Here is a 23,372-nt window from a genome sequence, read left to right as displayed (position 1 = left end):
AGCGTTCCTTTCCTCGCATCGTGATTCCTTTTCAATGCATTTCACCTTGCCTCAGTCTCAGACTTGGCCCCGTCCAAGCTTGATAAGACATAGAATGGTTTGACGTTTCGTGGCTTGTGAGGATCCGTGCCTTGTACATCCAGTTGTATGATCCAGTGGTCACCTAAGACGGCTTGAGGTTTTTGTCATAGAGGTTTCAACAGGGACTGTACTGTGTCTGCAGGTGTAGAATAAGGGAATCAGCATTTTTTGAGAACATCGTCATTTGGGAGGTACCTTTCGAGAAACGTAACTGAAAAATGGCGGTTTTGTACTCATTAAGTGAAGTTCCTTGCTCTTCATGTCTGTGCCCACAGGCCCCCTAGTTACTAAATGTCTTAGGTGCTTGTAATCTTGGGCCATAAAGAAGGGTAAGCTGGGTTTTCTCATTCAGCTGAGGTGTTGTTTTGGGGTGGCTCTCAAGCAGCAGAGTGCTGTGAGTCGTCCAGAGTTTGGTGCAGTGCTTTAGTCTCTGAACTTTGAGTTGAGAGCAAGATATCGGAAGAACAACAAACAAGATATCGGAAGAGAACAAACATGAAAAGTACAGTGCAAGCATAGCAAAAAAGCATGAAGTCGACCTGCATGTCTTTTCACATTTGATCAACAGAAGTAACTCCAATGTTGTGATGCGGCGTAGAGTGGTGGCTGACACTTGCTTGCTTGTTCTCATAAATATGGTTCGCCTCCATAATAACGTGGGATTCCTTGTCAGTAGCGGGACAATATTGCAGCGTGCGTGAAAACTGGCTGACATTCGCATTTTCCGCAGTGAGAAGCCACGAGCTTTCTTGGATGAAGACACTTTTGTATATTTTAGCCTCATATATCGGCCTGTCTGGATAGTGTACTATCGGGGACAGAATTCTCCAGGGTACGCGAGCGGCAATTAGAGCAAGGGTTCGAAACTCCACTTGCGGAGATGGAAGTTCGACTTGTTCACTAATATGTGCTCGTAGAATCAGTTGATTGTTGGAAAACGTCGCTACCATTATGCTGAGGTCGCAATTCACGCGTCCTGGAGACTTTTGTACCGGACGCAGTGACGGGGCCAAGGGCAAACTTCCGAGTCTCACCGAAAATTTCTGACTACACCAAAGCCACAGAGGCATTATACCAACCAACCTCGGCTGCTGACCCGAAAGACGCGGGTTCGCTGCCGGCCGCGGCGGTTGAATTTCTTTGGAGGAGAAATTCTAGAGGCCCGTGTACTGTGCGATGTCAGTGCACGTTAAAGAACCCCAGGTGGACGAAATTTCCGGAGCCCTTCACTACGGCGTCTCTCATAGCCTGAGTCGCTTTGGGACGTTAAACCCCATAAACCAAACCAAACCAAGCATTATACCAACCCAGAGTTAAATTCCCACTCACCCCTCCCCTCTTCGCGCCACCCCATTACAAATTTCCTGGTGTCGTTCTTGTTCGGGTAGTACATTCCGTAATGTCGCGGGTTTTCTGGTTAAAGGCGGCGGAAAAACTATCCCAGCTAGTGTCCTCCAGCACTGTCTGAAATTTGCATTATCTACAAAGTAACAAAGAGTAGAATGTGCCGACAAAAAAAACTAAAAAGGAAATTGCTCGGCCCGCACTGCCAGAAGCTGCATACGTTAGATTGGGCGGCAAGAAGAAAGAAAAATAAGAGTGCCCAGCCCGCGCCGCCAGTTGGCACGACCGGGCTGCCAGATGCTACAGAGAGTACAATGGGTAAGAAAAAAAAAAAATGCCCGGCGCCAGATGCTACAAGGCAAAAAAAAATAAAAAAATAAAAATTGCCCAGCATGGGAGAAGCTGTTAGATGCTACACAAAGGATATAAATTAGTGTGGGCAGTTAAAATAAAGAAATGTTGTCCAGCACCAGATGTTACAGTGAGCTACATATAAAGTAGTGTGGGCAGTTAAAAAAAAAAGAAATAGAAAAACTACCGGGGGGACACTTACGCCTCCTTACGTGCCATGAATGCGAAAGCATTGTGCACTACTGCCGTTTCCGTTGGAGCGTTTGTGGTTGGTTATGTCTGTGGTATTCAGTGGGTTTGTGTAAATTAGCTCGCGCTGGCCACCATACCGCGCACCAATCCTAGCTCCGTGGGTTAATGCCCATATATGCAGATTTGGTCATTCTCTGCTTAACATTCAAAGATGGCGGCGAGTCCTCGTACCACTACCAGCACAGCGTTTAAGCGATGCGCCACTGCACTGGCAGGTTGGTGTTTCTACCGCAGCCACCCGTAGGCTTTGTGCGACCCATGTTGCTCTTCCCGAGGAACCTCTCGCACAGCTGGCGCGACGCCCTCCGAATTTACCCGAGCTTCTCCCATTGGCCGCAGCTTGCGCGGCGCTCCTCCGAACTTACCCGAGCCTCTTTCCATTGGCTGCAGCTTGCGCGGTGCTCTTCCGAACTTACCCGAGCTTACCCGAGCTTCTTCCCATTGGCTGCAGCTTGCGCAGCGCACCTCCGAACTTCCCGAGCTTACCCGGGTTACTTTGTGGGCAGTTTGTGTACGCGCCACGCATGAGGCAAGTAATGCTTTCGCATTAATACTGCCCAGCCCGTACCGCCTAAGGCACAACGAGCTTAAACCAAAATAAAATAAAAATTGACAGTAGTGAGCTACATAAATAAAGTGCGCAGATAAATAATTCAGAGGGCACTTTGCTTACGTGCTGTGAAGGCAAAAGCATTAGTGTGTCATCGTGAGCGTTCGACCTCGACGCAGGCTGCGCTCTGCGAAATGAAACGAAGACACGCCTCCGAACTCTGAATCCACAAATGTGCAAGTGAAACACTCGGGCACTCGGTTCAAATTTCTGTCACGGGCTAGCTTCCAACCTGGCTGAGAGGCATGTGCTGCGTGGAATGGGAAATCGTCACGCAATGGTATGCGACGAATGGTTGCATCAGTTTTAATACGAAAATCTTTTCTTTAGGAAAGGAAATGGCGCAGTAACTGTCCTACATCTCGGTGGGCACCTCAATTGCGTTTTAAGGGAAGAGCTGAGGTCTGGGAAGGCATACAAGTGATGATGATGATGAAAACTTTATTTGTAACAAGGGAGTTTTGGACACGTCGGTCCGTGGGCCCCCGCACGTCCCCACTGCACTCAAACGTTCATGTCCCGGAGGCTCATGACGCTGGCAGCCCGGCCGGTGGCGATGGCTTGCTTGGCCGGGTCCTCGGAGCGCAGTAGGGTCTCCCAAGCCTCCCAAGTGGTAAGGTGCTCTAGGCCCCGCGGGGGAGGATCCGCCGGGCAGAACCTTCGGCATATACTCTATGCCGATGATATTACGCTATGGACCACGCATGGCAGTGATGGAGACATAGAGAACGCCCTACAGTCCGCAGCTACCCTCACCCAAACACATGCGCTGAGTATCGGACTCTCCTGCTCACCGTAGAAGTCAGAGCTCCTCATAATCCGCCCCAAAACACGAAACTGCCCCACAGCCCCCATCACCGTGACACTGAAAAACCGGCCCATCCCGGAGGTAAACACTCTCCGCGTACTTGGCCTCCACATCCAGAAGGTGCATATGTCGTCGATTCGAATCCCTGTCGCAGGCTAGCCTCCAACTTGCACATATCGTATGGCACCCCGGAACACTGGACGATGTTCGATGATATAGTTCACTATACCTGTGCTCCTCAGCGTGTGCTCTCCTTCCTCCATAGCATCTAATTCAACCGCACAGCTCCGGTTATAATACCCCATACCTGACGTCATAGCTGTGAATTGAATCAGGTCACACAACGTGTTACCACGTGGATTTCTTACGGCCTCTGCCGACAACTTGCAAGGTCAAAATCCAGTGTCAAAGTTCTAGGTCAAATGGCAAGGTCAAACATCAAAGCCAAAGTTGAAGGCCGAAGTTCAAAGTCAAAGATGGTCCAGTAAGTGGTCCACAATGGTTACGTATAGTCATGATTTACCTCAAGGTCGTTTCAAGGTCATTCAGAAGCTCACGGCGAAATCCGTCCGAGCTCTAGTAGTGTAGCTTTCGCTACAAAACACACGCCGCCGGCTTTTCTCGTGATGGCGCTAGTAATAAGGCTTTCGCCTTAAAAGAAATAAAAATAATAATGGCCAGATAGTGAGCTACATAAATTAGTTTAGGCAGATGAAAAGAAATAAAAGCAATGTTGTCCAACCCACAAGATTCTGAGCTACAATAGAGTGCGGCAAAATAAAAGAATAACAAATAATAGCCCCTGCCTGCACCATTGAAAACCCGCATGCAAGTCAATATCTTTAGCGCAGGTGGTCTTGTATCTTTTAGCCTCGCACTATAATACATCGGCCTGTGCGGCCAATGTACTGGACGAAAGTCTCAGGGCACTGGAGCATCAACAAGAGCGCGGCTTCCGTTATCTACTGCCCTTGTAGAGTTCTACATTGTTCGAAACCCCACTTGTGGAGGCGGAAGTTGGGCTTGGCTTCTGTGCTAGTGAAATCAGTGGATTGTTGGGAAACATCGCAGCAATACGGCAGATCGCTGTTTGAGCGTCCTGGAGGCCTTTGTCTCTGATGCTTCACGGAATAATCTCGCTGGCTTCCCGATTACGGGGGTGGAACAATGTCTCTATCTTTGAGGAAACTGCATGGCTAGCATTGGCACGCTCTGCAGGAGAACCTATGTATAACGTGCGAGATAGTATATTGGGTGAGCCCGCTCTTATGCTTTTTACTCGCGTAGACACATCGGCACGTGTCTAGCCTTTGAGAACCCCAGGTGGTCGAAATTTCCGGAGCCCTCCACTACGGCGTCTCTCATAGCCTTAGTCGCTTTAGGACGTTAAACCCCATAAACCTAAACCAAACCTTTGTGAAAAATAAGGAGCCCAAAGGATTAGCGCCTGGCCGACCGCCAGGGAGCGAAATACCTGCGAAAAACCTGCGAATGACGCGAGAACTTCATCCGGCGGTGTTTCCGTCGCGCACGCGGCACGAAAGCGGGCTGTTCGCTCCCGATTACAGTGAACTAAAATCTCCCGATCTACAGCTTGTTTAGATATCGCATCGCCTGCCTCATCGAGGCCAGTCAGCACGTGCTCACTGGCAGTGGGCGTGGTTCCGGTACCCCGGTAACGGTAACACGGTACACGGTCCCAAGCAGCACAGGTAATCGGGCCAATACTGCAAATGGATGGTATTACTGTGGTCCTTTGTAGAACCAGCCTTTGGCAATACATTTCCAATATTAGGCGGATCATATGTGCTGTTTGGGACGTCTCCGATCTCTTAAAAGCATCTATCGTCTGTTGTTCCCCGCCTTTCGTGTTTCCGAAACGTGTGCTCGCGATGGGCACGCTGCCGGCATAATTTCGCCCCGATTCGAGCAGTTTCCAAATTTTACCAAAACAAGCATTAAATTTGGCATGAGTCATCACGTTTCCGATAAGACATAGCGAAATTTTAGATCGGAACTAATACACCCTTGCAGAGCCAGAGGCGGCGTTTCAAGAAGGCGGCTCCACAAATGAATCGAATCCAAATCTGTTTATTTTTAATTTCTCTGCAGTGATTAATATCTTCATTCGTTGTAATGCAAATAATGCAAGGAATGCTGGAAATTCGTCTTCGGGCATGCTCCCGTTGTAGTGTTGACGCATTTACAAGGTCTGAAAGCGAGTAAATACGCACCGACGATCCACGTTGCCACGGATGCGTTTGCTGGCGCTGGAGGTTGTGTGAACAACCCTAAGCAGCAAAGGTAATCGGCTCAATATTGGAAACGTATCGGCAATGGCCGGTCCCACAAAGCACCATAGTGAGACCATCCATTTGCAATACTGGACCGATTACCTGTGCTAATTGGGAATGTTGAGAACCACTGCAGGTATTTGGTTCATGTGAAATCATGCCTTGGGAGACTAACGTGAAGGAAAAGCTTACGGTGAATACGTGTAAAGTAAACAGCCTCCTTAAGCAACAGCCAGAATCACCGTGGGTGTACTTAAAGGCACCAAACACTTAATTTTAATGAGCCAATTTTCTTTTCTGCACAACGAAAAGCTTGCTGTCAAAATTTCTACCAAGGATCTTTAGATCGTTGCACGCGCCAATTTTTTTATGTATCCCGATGCTGGAAACCTTGACTAGCGAACGCGATGGCGATTGGCCGTCAGCAAAAGTGCTGTACCAAAAATTAATATGAATCTCACCCGCCAGATACTAATAAGATATTTTTAGTATAGAGTAGCATCCATTTTAGCTTCCTCACCCAAAGCTGTTACGGCACAGTTATGTACGCGTCGTCGACGAAAGTTTTAGTAAACCGCAGTTGCCGCTCCATCCAAGCAATTGAAACTACGCAGCGCGATCTGTAGTTACAAAAGCTAAAAGTGCACGGTCGACGATGCGAAGGGAGCGTTGCTTTTCGTCGAAGGGAGCACTGGAGAGAGCGTAAACTATAATAAAAGATGGCGAATACTGCTGGGAGAAAAAAAAAACATGGTGCTTTTAAAAAAAATAAGCGACATTTACCGAGATGTGGTCACATGGTGGGCGACACTGATAATGGCCAATTTCACCGCGAGATGGCTTTTTATGTGATTTTCAGTGCCAAATAAAAATTATAAGTCCTCGCTTCTTTGATATTGCAGTGTTCAAGTCGTGCAATATGAGGCACGGTGTTTTCATTCCCGCCATAATCTCAGGACTCTTTGTGGACAGCGATTGGTCTCCTTAAAGGGCCCCGGACTAGCCTCTGGTCGAAAATACTCTCTACCTCTCCTGGAGCGAGCCTCTTCTCCTTCCGTTCCCTCCTCGAGATTTTTCTCTCCCGCGCCTCGTTGAGTAGGGTCCGCAAGGCAAAATTACCCTTCCTCCTCCGATGTTAGCCGGAGGCGTGGTGTCTGGTGGAGGGCGTCACATTTTGCTTGCTACCCGGTCAATTTGAGGGGTTCGGGGGGGGGGGGGGGGGGGGGGAGAGCGGCGGGTCTCCCAAAGCCCTCTCTATTTTTCTCTTTGGGTCTCCTCGCGGTGTTTCGTCGCGTTTTTTTTTTCTCTGTCCTTCCTCTCCCCAGTTGCTTGGGTCGTGGACGCAGTCGTCCGGAGCGAAGTGTCTTCCGGAAACCGCCACATTCTTTACCGTTTTGCCAGAAAGGCCGATGCGTTTGAGCCAGACACGACTCAACTCATAATCTCCTGGAAATCTGTGCCGGATCGTGGTTCGACTGCAGTCGCTGCGGGCGCATCCAACGACGAAACAGCGTCGTTGCATTTTCTCCGCACACTGAACGATCGAGAGGCGCGATCGGCTCGACCACCTAGACTTGTTAGCGAGCGCATCCCTTCATACATCTGTTTGTCAACCCCAGTCAGCGAGCCACCTTTTCATTTTTTTTAGGCCTCCCCATCGTTTTACGACCGGAGGGGCGGAAGTCGGGTTTGTTCGAAACACGCGGCGAAGCGCGGACCCTGCAACCGCTCGTTTGTTTTTCTCCGTGTGTGTTTGTGTTCTGTGTGTTTGTCTTTTTGCTCCGCTCCTAAGCTCATGTTCATTGGAGTCAAGGCGTATAGGCAAGATGCACGAAGGATAAGCGGTGTGTGTGCAGCGGTCAAGTGGGCGAGCGAGGGAAAGGCTTTAATGCACAACTAAAACCTTGTTTTGGGGGCTTGCATGGAAGAAAAAAAACTGAGAAGGGAGCGCGCACGCAGAGGGCTATCTCGTGACGTGATCACGGCGGAGGGCGAACCGACTCGCTCACTTTTACTATTTTTACTTTTTATGATTAGGGTTCAAGGCTGCCGCCGTATGCTCCCTCCGCAGTTTTTTTTTTTTGTTCCTTCATGCGGGTTTGTAGGCATATGCCAAAATTGAAGGCGCTGCGGAAAGCGTTGCGCAGACGACGCGACGCAAGGCTACGCCCAGCCTTCTCCCGGCAGTCAGAACGATGCACCAATGGAATGCCTTTATCGAAAGTAACCCGCATGACGTCAGAGGGGTTCAGAGTAGTGGGCGGGGACATTTTTGTGGAAGGAAAGAACGAGCGGGCTTTGATTTGAATTTCTGCAGCTTTTCGGGGCGCGCATGGCTCTAGTATTTTGCAGAGGTTATCTTCGATGCCTCATCTATGCAGTGGGCTTGTTTTTCAAAAATGTCCGGACCCTGGGCAGGTACCCTTTAAGGAACTTAGGTGCGGGTAATTTCGAAAGCTTTGCGATTATGTTCCAATTCTTTTCTAATTCTGTTCCCTTCCTTCATAGCAGTTGTAAGTACTAGTACGGGCTGTTACTGATTAACATTTCATATTTTCCCGCCTTTCATGACGTTATACAGTTTTGCCCAACGCGAGTTTTATAACGGCACCATTTTTAGGCAACGCCGAGTTTTCGTGTCGATTGAGCCATCTAGTGGTTTCGCATCAAAATATGCAGCGTGCAGTCAGGGCAGTACTTGGGCAGCTTACTCTGTTTCTGCTCCTTCCTGTTTAGAGAGTATAGTTTCTGTTTGGAGTGTATAGTTTCCTTCTCCTTCTGTTTATTTTAATTTTAGTTTAGAGTGGAGCTCTTGCAGCATCAGTGCAATTCCTCATTTTCGGACGGTGTGAGGGCCAGAGTTCTTGTCACCTTCAAGACATTTTGATCACCCACAGCGCGTAACGAGCCACACAGCAATGCACAGAGGCAAACCCCTTTGGGTTCTATCCTTCTGACAAAGGCTGGACATGATTTCTGCCAACTTTCACGGGCTGTTAGAGATGAGGTTTCTTGGGTAGCCTGATTCGTTCGGGGCAGCAGGTTCCGGCTCGGAATGACCAGGAAACTGCTCGGTAGATTAATTGTACGTTTGTACAGTCGAGGCAGGGGTGCCTTGATTACACCATCGGCCCGTTAAATGCAGTTCGTATTCCCTAGATCCCTGGCCGGGGAATTACGTTCAATTACAGGCGTCCAATCAAGGTAGGCAGTTGTGTACATTTGGGATACTGCGCACGGCGGGAGGTGGCTCTGATGCATCACAGCTCCGTCGATGGCAAGGGGGAAAGACCGAGTCATCGAACGCTGTTGTGTCGGAGATTTCACCACTGCTGCAAGTCTTCCGTTCGGAGCCCCCGGTGGGAACGGAATTTCAACCCGTCTCCCAGCAGGTGGAAACGAGTGACGTCTCCTCCCCCGCTGAATGTCGGAAAGAGGAGATCTCTGCCGAGGCCGCAGACGCCTTTCCGCTTAGCACCACCAGCTTCAGCTGCCGCCAGCAGCCCGCTCCGTTCGGCGAGCCAAGGGCAGACTGCCATCTGATGCCGCCGCCTCGTTGTCTCTTGTTTGGCTCATCCGCCTCCACCTTCGGTCGAGAGTCCGCGAGCAATTTTTCCCAGGCCTGAGTTCGCCAATCTCAATAAGGAACTGCAATATTGTTGTGTACAGGATTTGTCACAGCCCATGACTATTGCTCCTTATCCGCGCTGTGGGTTTGTGTAGCAACTGTGGATTTCGATGGTCCAAGCAAAGGTTTCTCTCACCTTCGAGGCATTTGTTAAGGTTGGCGATGCAAAACGATCTGCACTAAGGCTGGGGAGCAAACCTGGTCGGCTGTGTGTTTCGTGACAGAGGTGTTGCATTGGCTATTGACAGGCCGATGTTTTGTCGTTTTTACTCGCATATTGGTGGACACGTCGTATTGGACAACCCCTAACTTTTGGACCAGGCTAGAAAAAATTACCGACGATTACGTTACTTCCTAATGCGAAGTTTGAGCGCAGCAAATAAGCTGTTTCACCTTTTCGATAGTGAGTCAACCCCAGCTGCGGAGTTGGTTTCAGGGACAACGCCGCCGATGCCGACACAAACAATATGATACCCTCGCTTCCGCAGCGCTAAGAACCAGGTCTAGCCGTGGGAAGGTGGTCACGTATTCGTCGACGTGCCGGGGCCTACGTGAAATAACCGGCGCGTCGGCAACTGAAGAGCACCCTATCCGCCACACAAGAACAGGGGGGGACCCTTTCCTCCTCTTTCTGCATGGCGGCGACGGTGTTCTATGCAGTCACGTTATCTTGACTCTCTAGCGGCGTCAGCGGCATCCAGCGGTATCAGTCGGTCGCTGCTAGCGCTGGGGGGGATGAAAGGGGGGCGGAGCTGGTTACGAGGCCGACGCCGACGCCGACGACGACGCGAAACCCAGGAACGGACGCCAAAGAGCTGCGCTCTAAAATTTTCATACTTCGGTGATGGCTGGCTCCGAGCAGCTAACATGAGATCGAGACCATGTCGAGTACAGAGACGTGCGGTATGCAGATTGTTGTAAAGCTCAGAGCGCCTCCTGAAATCCTAAAATGTTTTTTTCTCTACTGAACTGCTGGCTTGTTGGCGGTCAGGGGTGGCATCTGGCGATAATTGTTGTCTTATATTACTTTTGGGTCGGGCAGATTCGGTAAGAATTGTCTGCATAGTATGCGGCGATGCCGAGCCTGTTTAAAATTGGGAGGACACTTAAGTTTCGCTTTAAGGGTGTGACACGACAGCTTTAATAGTTATTTGCTATTTTCATCAGTACCTCTTTTAATTGCACGCACTATTTAGCACACATCAGTAGGCGTACTAGAACACGCGATACAGACACACAAGTCGAACAAACGTGCCTCAGTGGCCTAGGGGTCACGTATATGGCTCGCAACCCGAGGGTCGTGGGTTCGATTCCCGACTAATTACCCCAATTTTCTTTTCACCAAAATAATTTGCTTTACGTCCTTACATGTCATAATGGCATTTCAGTCATGCTGTGACCTCATAGTCACAATTTAACTCGTTTTAATTTTCATTCCACACCCAAACGTGTGACGTCACGACCCTATCGACCAATCCTGAATTTTTTTTTATGCGATGTTTATTGCCTCAGGGCATAAAACGGCATGTAATGATAAATGGGGATTTCATTAGATCAGCGAACCAATCCTGAATTAGTGTGACAACACGTGTATCTTTTCCTCCGAACGTCCGCTCTCGTGCTATCGCGTTAAAAAGCTTTCGCACAGCTTTACCGGAAGCGCCATCTCTCGGCGGCGGTGGATTGGGGAGCATTCTTCTTATCGCCGCGTGATGACGCCTCTCGATTCCGGCCATAGTTTCTGCTCCCGCGTTCGCCTGCTCTCGTCATTCTGCAGCCGACAAGAGCTGGCCTTCCCAGTACAGCTGTTGCGAAAGCATCTTTTTAGAGCGAATGCTCCTAATGGAAGTCAGTGCACCAGTATCAGCGTGATCTCGGTCACGTGTCACTTGCTAACAGTCTGCCCACTTTATCGCCGGTATAGTGCCGAGTTTGCGCCAAGGTTGCAAGGAAGGTCCGCGAAAATATCGCATTGCGCGAGATAGCGCACACATATATAACGCTGATTTTTGGAAACTTTCGTCCTCAGGCGCAAAACACGATATATTAATCTTATTGTCATTCCCTTTGTAGCGGGTCGGTAGCGAGTGCCTCCTTGCCTAGTAATACTGTTTGGTTGTTACTATTCGCATTCTTACTTTTGAGCCCCGCCGCGGTGGCTCATTGGTTACGGCGCTCGGCTGCTGACCCGAAAGACGCGAGTTCGATCCCGGCCGCGGCGGCCGAATTTCGATGAAGGCGAAATTATAGAGGCCCGTGTGCTGTGCGATGTCAGTGCACGTTAAAGAGCCCCAGGAGGTCGAAATTTCCTGAATCTTTCACAACGGCGTCCCTCATAGCCTGAGCCCCGCTGCGGTGGCGCAGTGGTTACGGCTCTCGGCTGCTGACCCGAAAGACGCGGGTTCGCTCCCGGCCGCGGCGGTCGAATTTCGATTGAAGCGAAATTCTAGAGGCCCATGTGCTGTGCGATGTCAGTGCACGTTAAAGAACCCCAGGAGGTAGAAATTTCCTGAATCTTTCACAACGGCGTCCCTCATAGCCTGAGCCCCGCTGCGGTGGCGCAGTGGTTACGGCGCTCGGCTGCTGACCCGAAAGACGCGAGTTCGATCCCGGCCGCGGCGGTCGAATTTCGATTGAAGCGAAATTCTAGAGGCCCATGTGCTGTGCGATGTCAGTGCACGTTAAAGAACCCCAGGAGGTAGAAATTTCCTGAATCTTTCACAACGGCGTCCCTCATAGCCTGAGCCCCGCTGCGGTGGCGCAGTGGTTACGGCTCTCGGCTGCTGACCCGAAAGACGCGGGTTCGCTCCCGGCCGCGGCGGTCGAATTTCGATTGAAGCGAAATTCTAGAGGCCCATGTGCTGTGCGATGTCAGTGCACGTTAAAGAACCCCAGGAGGTAGAAATTTCCTGAATCTTTCACAACGGCGTCCCTCATAGCCTGAGCCCCGCTGCGGTGGCGCAGTGGTTACGGCTCTCGGCTGCTGACCCGAAAGACGCGGGTTCGCTCCCGGCCGCGGCGGTCGAATTTCGATTGAAGCGAAATTCTAGAGGCCCATGTGCTGTGCGATGTCAGTGCACGTTAAAGAACCCCAGGAGGTAGAAATTTCCTGAATCTTTCACAACGGCGTCCCTCATAGCCTGAGCCCCGCTGCGGTGGCGCAGTGGTTACGGCTCTCGGCTGCTGACCCGAAAGACGCGGGTTCGCTCCCGGCCGCGGCGGTCGAATTTCGATGAAGGCGAAATTCTAGAGGCCCATGTGCTGTGCGATGTCAGTGCACGTTAAAGAGCCCCAGGAGGTCGAAATTTCCTGAATCTTTCACAACGGCGTCCCTCATAGCCTGAGCCCCGCTGCGGTGGCGCAGTGGTTACGGCGCTCGGCTGCTGACCCGAAAGACGCGAGTTCGATCCCGGCCGCGGCGGTCGAATTTCGATTGAAGCGAAATTCTAGAGGCCCATGTGCTGTGCGATGTCAGTGCACGTTAAAGAACCCCAGGAGGTAGAAATTTCCTGAATCTTTCACAACGGCGTCCCTCATAGCCTGAGCCCCGCTGCGGTGGCGCAGTGGTTACGGCTCTCGGCTGCTGACCCGAAAGACGCGGGTTCGCTCCCGGCCGCGGCGGTCGAATTTCGATTGAAGCGAAATTCTAGAGGCCCATGTGCTGTGCGATGTCAGTGCACGTTAAAGAACCCCAGGAGGTAGAAATTTCCTGAATCTTTCACAACGGCGTCCCTCATAGCCTGAGCCCCGCTGCGGTGGCGCAGTGGTTACGGCGCTCGGCTGCTGACCCGAAAGACGCGAGTTCGATCCCGGCCGCGGCGGTCGAATTTCGATGAAGGCGAAATTATAGAGGCCCGTGTGCTGTGCGATGTCAGTGCACGTTAAAGAACCCCAGGAGGTCGAAATTTCCTGAATCTTTCACAACGGCGTCCCTCATAGCCTGAGCCCCGCTGCGGTGGCGCAGTGGTTACGGCTCTCGGCTGCTGACCCGAAAGACGCGGGTTCGCTCCCGGCCGCGGCGGTCGAATTTCGATTGAAGCGAAATTCTAGAGGCCCATGTGCTGTGCGATGTCAGTGCACGTTAAAGAACCCCAGGAGGTAGAAATTTCCTGAATCTTTCACAACGGCGTCCCTCATAGCCTGAGCCCCGCTGCGGTGGCGCAGTGGTTACGGCGCTCGGCTGCTGACCCGAAAGACGCGAGTTCGATCCCGGCCGCGGCGGTCGAATTTCGATTGAAGCGAAATTCTAGAGGCCCATGTGCTGTGCGATGTCAGTGCACGTTAAAGAACCCCAGGAGGTAGAAATTTCCTGAATCTTTCACAACGGCGTCCCTCATAGCCTGAGCCCCGCTGCGGTGGCGCAGTGGTTACGGCTCTCGGCTGCTGACCCGAAAGACGCGGGTTCGCTCCCGGCCGCGGCGGTCGAATTTCGATTGAAGCGAAATTCTAGAGGCCCATGTGCTGTGCGATGTCAGTGCACGTTAAAGAACCCCAGGAGGTAGAAATTTCCTGAATCTTTCACAACGGCGTCCCTCATAGCCTGAGCCCCGCTGCGGTGGCGCAGTGGTTACGGCTCTCGGCTGCTGACCCGAAAGACGCGGGTTCGCTCCCGGCCGCGGCGGTCGAATTTCGATTGAAGCGAAATTCTAGAGGCCCATGTGCTGTGCGATGTCAGTGCACGTTAAAGAACCCCAGGAGGTAGAAATTTCCTGAATCTTTCACAACGGCGTCCCTCATAGCCTGAGCCCCGCTGCGGTGGCGCAGTGGTTACGGCTCTCGGCTGCTGACCCGAAAGACGCGGGTTCGCTCCCGGCCGCGGCGGTCGAATTTCGATTGAAGCGAAATTCTAGAGGCCCATGTGCTGTGCGATGTCAGTGCACGTTAAAGAACCCCAGGAGGTAGAAATTTCCTGAATCTTTCACAACGGCGTCCCTCATAGCCTGAGCCCCGCTGCGGTGGCGCAGTGGTTACGGCTCTCGGCTGCTGACCCGAAAGACGCGGGTTCGCTCCCGGCCGCGGCGGTCGAATTTCGATTGAAGCGAAATTCTAGAGGCCCATGTGCTGTGCGATGTCAGTGCACGTTAAAGAACCCCAGGAGGTAGAAATTTCCTGAATCTTTCACAACGGCGTCCCTCATAGCCTGAGCCCCGCTGCGGTGGCGCAGTGGTTACGGCGCTCGGCTGCTGACCCGAAAGACGCGAGTTCGATCCCGGCCGCGGCGGTCGAATTTCGATGAAGGCGAAATTATAGAGGCCCGTGTGCTGTGCGATGTCAGTGCACGTTAAAGAACCCCAGGAGGTCGAAATTTCCTGAATCTTTCACAACGGCGTCCCTCATAGCCTGAGCCCCGCTGCGGTGGCGCAGTGGTTACGGCTCTCGGCTGCTGACCCGAAAGACGCGGGTTCGCTCCCGGCCGCGGCGGTCGAATTTCGATTGAAGCGAAATTCTAGAGGCCCATGTGCTGTGCGATGTCAGTGCACGTTAAAGAACCCCAGGAGGTAGAAATTTCCTGAATCTTTCACAACGGCATCCCTCATAGCCTGAGCCCCGCTGCGGTGGCTCCGTGGTTACGGCGCTCGGCTGCTGACCCGAAAGACGCGGGTTCGGTCCCGGCCGCGGCGGCTGAATTTTGATGGAGGTGAATTCTGCAGGCCCGTGTACTGTGCGATGTCAGTGCACGTTAAAGAACCCCAGGAGGTCGAAATTTCCTGAATCTTTCACAACGGCGTCCCTCATAGCCTGAGCCCCGCTGCGGTGGCTCAGTGGTTACGGCGCTCGGCTGCTAACCCGAAAGACGCGGGTTCGGTCCCGGCCGCGGCGGTCGAATTTCGATTGAAGCGAAATTCTAGAGGCCCATGTGCTGTGCGATGTCAGTGCACGTTAAAGAGCCCCAGGAGGTCGGAATTTCCTGAATCTTTCACAATGGCGTCCCTCATAGCCTGAGCCCTGCTGCGGTGGCTCAGTGGTTACGGCGCTCGGCTGCTCACCCGAAAGACGCGGGCCCGTTCCCGGCCGCGGCGGTCGAATTTCGATGGAGGCGAAATTCTAGAGGCCCATGTGCTGTGCGATGTCAGTGCACGTTAAAGAACCCCACGTGGTCAAAATTTCCAGAGTCCTTCACTACGGCGTCCTTTATAGCTGTAGTCGCTTTGGGACGTTAAACCCCATAAACGAAACAAACGAACCGAAACTTTTAATCCTATTCTGGTTCTTTACCATTCTAATTATTTTCTATAGTTTAAACCATATTAAGTTCATTTCTCTAGCAGTTCGTGCAATTTTTCCATTCTGCTTTTACGTCACCAGTACTCCTGTCTGCTCTTCCTAGCCTCCGCTGCTGCTGTGTCAAATTTTCTCTCACTGTCCCTGAAACCGGGAGCTTTTGGAAGGCTGGCCATGTCTTCCTTGCCTGGCAAATTGAGTTGTTGGGCGAGTTGGTGGCAGTATTCCATCACTGCAGCGCGACAAACGGGACATGGAAGAAGGAAACAAGCAGGGACACAGCACAGCATCATCATCATCAGCCTGACTACATCCAATGCAGGTCAAAGGCCTCTGCTGTGTCTCTTCAGTTGATCCTGTCCTTTGCTAGCTGCAGCCACCGTATCTTCGCAAACTTCTTAATCTCATCCGCCCTCCTATCTTTTTGCCGCCACTGCTACACTTGTCTTCTCTTGGAATCAACTATGTTACCCTAAAGGACCAGCGGTTGTCTTGCTTTCGCATTACATGCCGTGCCTAAGCCCATTTCCTCCTAACAACACAGTGCTGAGTCACAACTCCACTGTCATCTGTTGCCTGTGCTGTGTCCCGTGTTCCCACCTATTCCAGGTCATGAACCGGCCAACTTGGCTTGTTCCTATTCATCATGCCTGTATTTTGTGCTTCCGAGCATTCATTTCTGATATTTTGTGTGAAGAGGATGCATTAAGCTTTCACTTCCTATTGCTGTTATTCATCATTTGCCTCTAACCATTTGCACATGTTTGATAGCTGCTGTTTTCTTTCCCCCCTTCTCTGCAGACTCATTGAGCTGGTTGAACTCAGCCATCTTCTCAAGCGATCCGGTGGTCTCGACTCCTCGCTGCTGCCAGTGTGGTACGAATCGCTCTCTCCAGGCGAACGGCAGCGGCTCAGCTTCCTGCGAGTCCTCTGCCAGAGACCCAAAATGGCGCTCCTCGACGAGGCCACGAGCGCGCTCGACGAGGGCACTCAGGTGAAGCTTTACCAGGAGTGCCGCAAGCTTGGCATCACTACGGTGACCATTGGTCACAACGCCTGCCTCGAACCCTTACACGATGCCACCCTGGAACTTCATGGCACTGCCAAGGGTGGAGCTTGGACACTGAAGGAGCGGGACCAAAAGGACGCCGACTCTGACGCTGCCAGAAACTCCTAGTCCTGACTACGTGGCCCAAAGATGCATTGCCATGCAGGCACAATTCTGGCTGGGGCACTGAGATCAGTTGTATGATTCCAGTGGCCAGTCAGATGGGAGCAAGTTTGGAGTAGGTGAAAAACCGAAATCTCCAGCCATGATAGGCTTAGGAGCCAAGAGGCTTGTACTTCAGGGCGCGTTCAGCAAACAAGAGTAGACACCTTTAGCATACCGTGTGCCGTGCTATCGTTACTGCTACCGGACTAGCGGGAGCCCACCCAACGCTAGTGCGCATGCGCTGATTGGTTACCTGGCGCCATCTGGCACCCTCAAGACGATCTGCATTCACACTGACGGTGTGCGGGCTCCGGTACTCGGGCAACGGTAACGATAGCACGGCACACGGTATGCTAAAGGTGTCTAGTGTCTCTACGTAGGCAATCAAACACTGGCATTGCAGCAGACCTCCGTATTCTGCCGGACAGTACAACATTAGAATAGTTGCCGCAGAACAAGATAGAGGAGAAAACTACGAGAACAGTGCTCGATCCTCCGTTCACCTTTAATGCTCAATGGAGGACGCAGTCTGTCAGACTCGAGAATGTATGTTTTTACAGTCTGGCCTCAGTACTGCTTAAAACGAGAAATATTTTGAACCTTTACACTCAAGAACATAATGATTTAGGTACAAGTCACTACGTGTTAATTATTTCAGTCGCATGTAGAATTTGAACTAGTTTTGACAAGCTCAGTTCGCATATTTTGCTTTCATAAAATGGCTTGTGTTTCATGGGAGCACTGTTAGCTGATCAATGACTAAATAATAAATTTTATTTTTTGAGGTGAAGTTATTTTGGTGCAGTTTAGTTTAACTCTGGCTGGTACAATTGCCATTTTTCACGTGATCACTGTTCTGTGCTGTTGTGAATATGTATTTACTCGCGTAATGAATCCGCTCACATTATGAACCCGTCCCCTCCCCCCATCTCGGTTTGAGTTGTTAAAAATACTTTTTTTTTACCTTTCGTCAAAATGCGCACCTGACCTTCAAGGCTAGTTTTCAGCATGTTCGCTTTATTTCTCCTTAATTAACAGGTGCTGTCGACTACAGTGAAACCTCGTTAATTAGACTGTCATTAAATAGGAAATCCGGATAATTTCAACTGCTGACGTGGTTTCGGCCAACGACCATGTAAGTCTATGGAGCGGAATGCTCGTCAATTTGGACGCGCTCCCGACCGGAGGCCGTGTCGCTGGTGAACGACTTAACGAATGATCGTGCTAATATCCCACGTTATATCATATCACATGAGAAAGGTTCCCGTGGATCTCTTACGTCACACAAAGACAGGCGTGACGACGTTCGGAGATCCCCAGCGTTGAAAAATTGTGCGGCCGCATAGTTTCGGTTTTCCGTTTGTGAGCTTCGCTCCAGACCACGGTTATGGCGGCCTTGGCAGCGCACCGGCCAGCCAGCGAAGTGCAGTTTTGCGCAATTTAAGACGGTGATTGTTGCGTCGTTGGTCTTTACGTTATATCATTAGAAGGCGCCTTGCCGTTACGGCGCCGGCGCGTTTCCCTCGATTCCGTCCTCATGATTCGTCCGTTCTTTTGTCAGGTCGGAAATGCGTGCTCGTCACGTGCTGTTCGCAGTTTGCACTACACCGCTTTTGAGGAGGCTGCACCAATACCGCGTTGCACCTTGAAGCAGGCTGGGGTGACTTTTACTGTTTTAGAGCAGTCCTGTGCTAACTACCCCAAGAGTGCACGTGCAGTATTCATCTGAGGTTATTCAGAAAAATCGTCGTTGTCGCGCAGTTTTCATATCAAAAGCAGATGACTGGTGTCCTGGTTTTCGCCAAATAAATTTACTGTGATGTGAGTGGTTTCTGGCATTTTTTTTTTCCTGGCAAAGAGGGGGGTGGAAGGGGCATTAATTCAGATTTTTTTCTTGCTCCCTTGAAGTTCGAATTAACAAAGTTTTGCTTCACAAAATTGTCGAATCGCGCTGTGACTCAGCAAACACCTCTTGAAGCAATGATGCTAAACACCGGTGACACGAAATGTGGGTGATGCGAGGACGCAACTTGTTGACCATGCGATTTCGTTGACGGGTGAGTTGATGGACAAACGGACGGACACTCTTTTTGACTCTTACAAAAAAAATCTGTCATAGTTTTTTCCCTCCTAATAAACCCTTCTTCATCCCCCCGCCCCTCCTCCCCAAATTTATGTTAAGTTTTCACGAAAAACGTGGGTTTATTACGCGAGTAAGTGAGTAGATACTATAGTATTTCACAGCTTATGTTTAGCAGTTGCACTATATACACTGACTTCAGTTTTCAGAATGGCACCATGTCGCAGTTTTCACCAAGACCACCTGTGACTTTATATTAATGTCTCTCAGTTTTATTTTTGAGCAACAGTACAAGCATTCCCTTGCAGGTTTAGCTACCAGTTTTTGACTGATATTTGTGATATTTATGCTCACTGTAGGTAAGACTGCATTCGTCTATTTGCACAGGGTGTTAGGCTACATACCCACTCATCTTCGTCATGATGGTGGTTAAAGCCAAAGAGATGTTTCCAGATGTGTGATAAAATGGAGGCTTGATGGGCACATCTTTACAGGTAAAGCTGAGGCTACAGAATTCCGAAATCCTCTGCTTGTAATTGTTTTCAGTATCCTCTCAAGGTATCGCTTTCGAGTCAGGGAAGTCGAACAAGAAGTGGATCAAGTGCATTTTTACTTTGTAGTTTTAAAATAACGGTCATCTGTAGTTGAAATTTTGGCTTTTACATGCAGAGTTTCAATGGTATTTGTTAACTAAAGTTTTTCGATTTGGCCACACCTGGAGTCATGTGATTGTGAGAGGCTGGGGCACATTGAGGATTAGGTTAATCATTGTAGAATTGAAGCATGTGGCTTCAACTACACTTGAAAATTTCAGTGCATATCGATTTTTGAGGAGTAAAAGTGCATGTGTTACAGGGGTCTAAGTTTGCAAAGCATGCTTAAAAGCAAACAGGAATGGGGTCATGCAGCCAAGATTGCAGCACAACCTTTTAGTTGCAGTATTGGTTAACATGGAGCATGATACAGGTAATGTGCCTCATTCCTTTTTCTTGTTTTTTTTTGAGCTATAGTAAGCACATGTACTCATCACACACAAGGCAGCCGACAGTGATGTACTGATGAGGCATAGTGCATTTGGGCTTATGGTTATATCTCTGGCTGATTTTAAGAGTACTTGTTTCATGTTACGATCCTCGATGTCTAGTTTGGTCTTGTGTTCATTTAGTCAACAAATGCATGCATGGTATGCATATGTGCTTTGTAAAAAAACTCTTTTCTTACTTTTTACAAAGGAAATGTGGCAGTGTTGTGTGCATTCCATGCGTCCATGAACTTGTTTCCACTTTCATGTACGAACGTGAAGCATCAATATCAACGTGTTCGTGGTACCAGTGAAGGATCGTATTTCAGTCAGATGTACGAGTATATAATTTGTTTCTGACCTGACCACTAGAGCGCAGCAGTTTTTTTCCAATTACATGCACTATGACTTTCATCTCTGTACACAAATTTAGATGTTAAATGTGTCATAACATAAGTATCGGAAAAATATGTTATTGCAGATATTTAATGCCGGTGGAAGTAAACAAAAGGTATAGTTTTCTGTTGCGCTTCAAACATAGGGTATTGTTGTGTGAACTTCGTGTCTGTTTTTGATGGGCCTGTATGTTCTTCCTGTTTTCCATGCATTCTTGTGATTTCTCTTTGTGCACAGCTAGTCCTTGTGTTATCGTAAGACCTGGTGCAATTTAGTCATATTAGTCATTGTCAATAGGCAATGGATGTTCAACTTGAATCTGTTATAGTTAGTCTGTGTGGGCCATTGGTAGGCCGTGTACCATGATTGTGTCTCCTGTGGGGGCAGGCGGTGACTTGGACTATGTTGGACAGCTGTCACAGGTACTGTCACCAGAATGGGGCACAGGTTGAGGTTGTGAGAGCCAAGAAAGTGTGAAGAGCATTTTGGTGATCTCGTTGTCGCATGTTACAGAGTGATGCAGTTGTTAGCTTGCCTTTAATGAGTAGAGGCTGTTTCTGTCTTTGTAATAGGGCTTGCGACATTGATAAGCATGGGTTGCCGCTTGGAATTTGCCTACAGCCCGTAAATAATTTGTTATTAAGTTCCTTCTCCTATGTTTTTTTCTGTTTCAGCACCATACAGATGGTGGCTGTGATATAAAGGGATAGTGCATGTCACATAAACCATGAAAAAACTAATGTAACTCAGCTTATTGATTTGGTGTTATTCCAGCTGTATGGAGAGGCAAAGCTAGGGGAGAAAATAAGTGCATGGTTGGTTGGTTGGAAGCACAGATGGGTCCCCCCGGAGCTGTTAGGTCATGATGCTGAGGGCCGGTGGGCCGTTAGTCTGACGGCCTAAGCCTCTACTGGCTGGATCACATCACACATACTTCCGGTGTCTGAAAAACCGCGAAGAGCACTCGGCGGTAAGTAGCTGGCTGGTCAGAAACACCCCCTAGGGTCGTGGAGGGTCCCCAGGTAGCTGACCCCGTGTTAGGTTCTCCTGTCTCCGGTGGTCGGAGCCCACTGCGTATGGTGGGTGGTCGGGCATCCCGTGAGGGGGGCCGCACCATTGGGCAATCTCGATGCTCTCCCTGCCCTGGCCAGGCAGGCCAGAAATGGAGTCAAGATAATCGAAGGATCAGAGCAAAAACCTCGCTGTCCCCATTCCCATCCACAATTCCTAACCCATTCCTGACAACCATTCAACCTCTTCCTTTTACCTATCCTTCCCGCTACTTCCCAGGGGAGTCTCCCCGGGCCCGCTCCCCCGGCTGTGGGTCGCTACAGTAGCTTTTCCCTTTTCTTTTACTTTTCCACCTATGGGTGGTAAAATTACCAGTTGCCCACGGGCCTATTCTTTTATTTTCGAATTGGATTAAGCCTGTTGTACGTGTGTGGTACAGGCAGGGGCTTATTTTTATTTCCTTTTAGGTCGCCCCAACCTATTTATTGTATGGAGAGGCTGTATTGCAGACTGGGAAACATTTTTCTTGTTTCTTTTATTCCCAGTATAATCTATGTATGGACAGGCTGGCCTAACTGCTTGGATGAATTAAAATGATGAAGCAGCAGTTGTACTGCAGTCACTGCTCGTTTCCTGTAACCTGAAGTCAACTTTGATGTCATAGCCATCGTTCAGGTGGGGAAGCCTAAATCGAAACATATGAGAGAAGAAATTCAGTTTCAAATTATGTACCAGGTGAAGGCAGATTCCACAGGGCAATTCATGCATACTAATGTGTTGCTCATCATTCCAAAAAAAAAAAGCAGCCAAAATTCTTGTTCCGGCTCCTTAAAAGCGATTGCCTGGCTGTATCATACACATTTCATGTTCAAGTACAGAGTGTTCTGTTATGTCTTATACAGCAGTTGAGTGTTTAGTCAGCTGCAAAGGGACACGGGGACATTTACAGCAGTCTTTAGCACTTTTATAAGAACCTTTTACCCCAAACATTGCAGGCTACGTGGTGGGGCATATGTTTGCAAATTGCTTGCATATTTTTTGTCTTGCAGATTGACTGCAGACTGAAACAGCTAGCAATCTGAAAACTCGAAAGGTTATGCAAAAACATGTTAAGGTTAGATGCTTACTTGAGCCGAAAGTGCCACCTTGCTATAATATACGGCTGCGTGGTGTCGCATTTTGCTCATGCGAGCTTTTCAAAAGATGCCGAATGTCTCTGGGTATAGTATGTCCGAACAATTCCTTTACAGTCTTCTCATGTTGTTATCCTGAGTAGACTAAAAATCCTGTTTTAAAATTGCCATATAATCATTGTAATTTTTTTTTTGCCACTGGTTTACATTCTGCAAGTATGGAATGCATTTGTCCCTCTGTCCTTGGTACTTTGCATTCCAGGAGCACATCATAACTGTTCTTTGTTGACTGCTGTAAATAGTTTGTCCAGCTCATGACATTCACTGCCTGCTGTTTTTATACCCACTATTTTTCCTACCGGTGTGAAAATGCCTTTTATGTATGGGCATTGTATTTTTATACGATTTCAACTGCTGTATTGTTTTTCACTCTACATTATTGCTGCGGAGACTGTCCTTAATGCACAGCACTTTAATGCGAACAAAATCAGCAGTGGCTGCGTGCGCTTTTACTGTCAATAAAATAAAAATGTTGGCAGCACAATATGACCAGCCAAACTGAACTTTCTGTAAACATTTAGCCTGGTTGTTTGCCTTGTATTGTATTGACACTGAAAAATAATCAGTAATATAATATTGTAAAAGTTTTATAGTTGCATGTGTGCCATGTGAAGTGCTACAGGCTATTGTGTGCTTCTGGTACGATACTCTGCTACCTTTCAGGTTGGCCCTTCTGTGAGTTTTTCTAACTTTAAGCAGGTGACGGAACATTGAAGAGCAACATAACATTCCTGTATTACGAATTTGATTCTGTGAGGCATCTGCTTGAGTTTTACCGAATTCGCTGTGTAATACATGGATGACTGTCATAGAGACAATTTTCAATCGTGTGGAACTAGTTACAAGAAATTTGATGAGCATTTTGTGC

General features: G+C 49.4%; 1 protein-coding gene across 1 annotated transcript in view; it reads left to right on the top strand.

Annotated features, from left to right (window-relative positions):
- LOC149327849 (lysosomal cobalamin transporter ABCD4-like) overlaps nt 1-22,988 on the top strand; it is a 29,783-nt gene extending 6,795 nt beyond the window's left edge. Inside the window, exon 3 of the mRNA XM_089563612.1 lies at nt 16,392-22,988. Within this exon, the coding sequence (XP_089419738.1) occupies nt 16,392-16,767 (376 nt within the window). The 3' untranslated portion in view covers nt 16,768-22,988. The remainder of the gene's footprint in view (nt 1-16,391) is intronic.
- Nucleotides 22,989-23,372: the final 384 nt, after the last annotated feature.

The sequence above is a fragment of the Amblyomma mixtum genome, chromosome 10, assembly GCF_055824585.1.
Source record: "Amblyomma mixtum isolate Tamu chromosome 10, ASM5582458v1, whole genome shotgun sequence".
Taxonomy (NCBI): domain Eukaryota; kingdom Metazoa; phylum Arthropoda; class Arachnida; order Ixodida; family Ixodidae; genus Amblyomma; species Amblyomma mixtum.
Note: the sequence above shows the minus strand (reverse complement) of the source record. Positions and strands in the feature narration are given on the sequence as shown.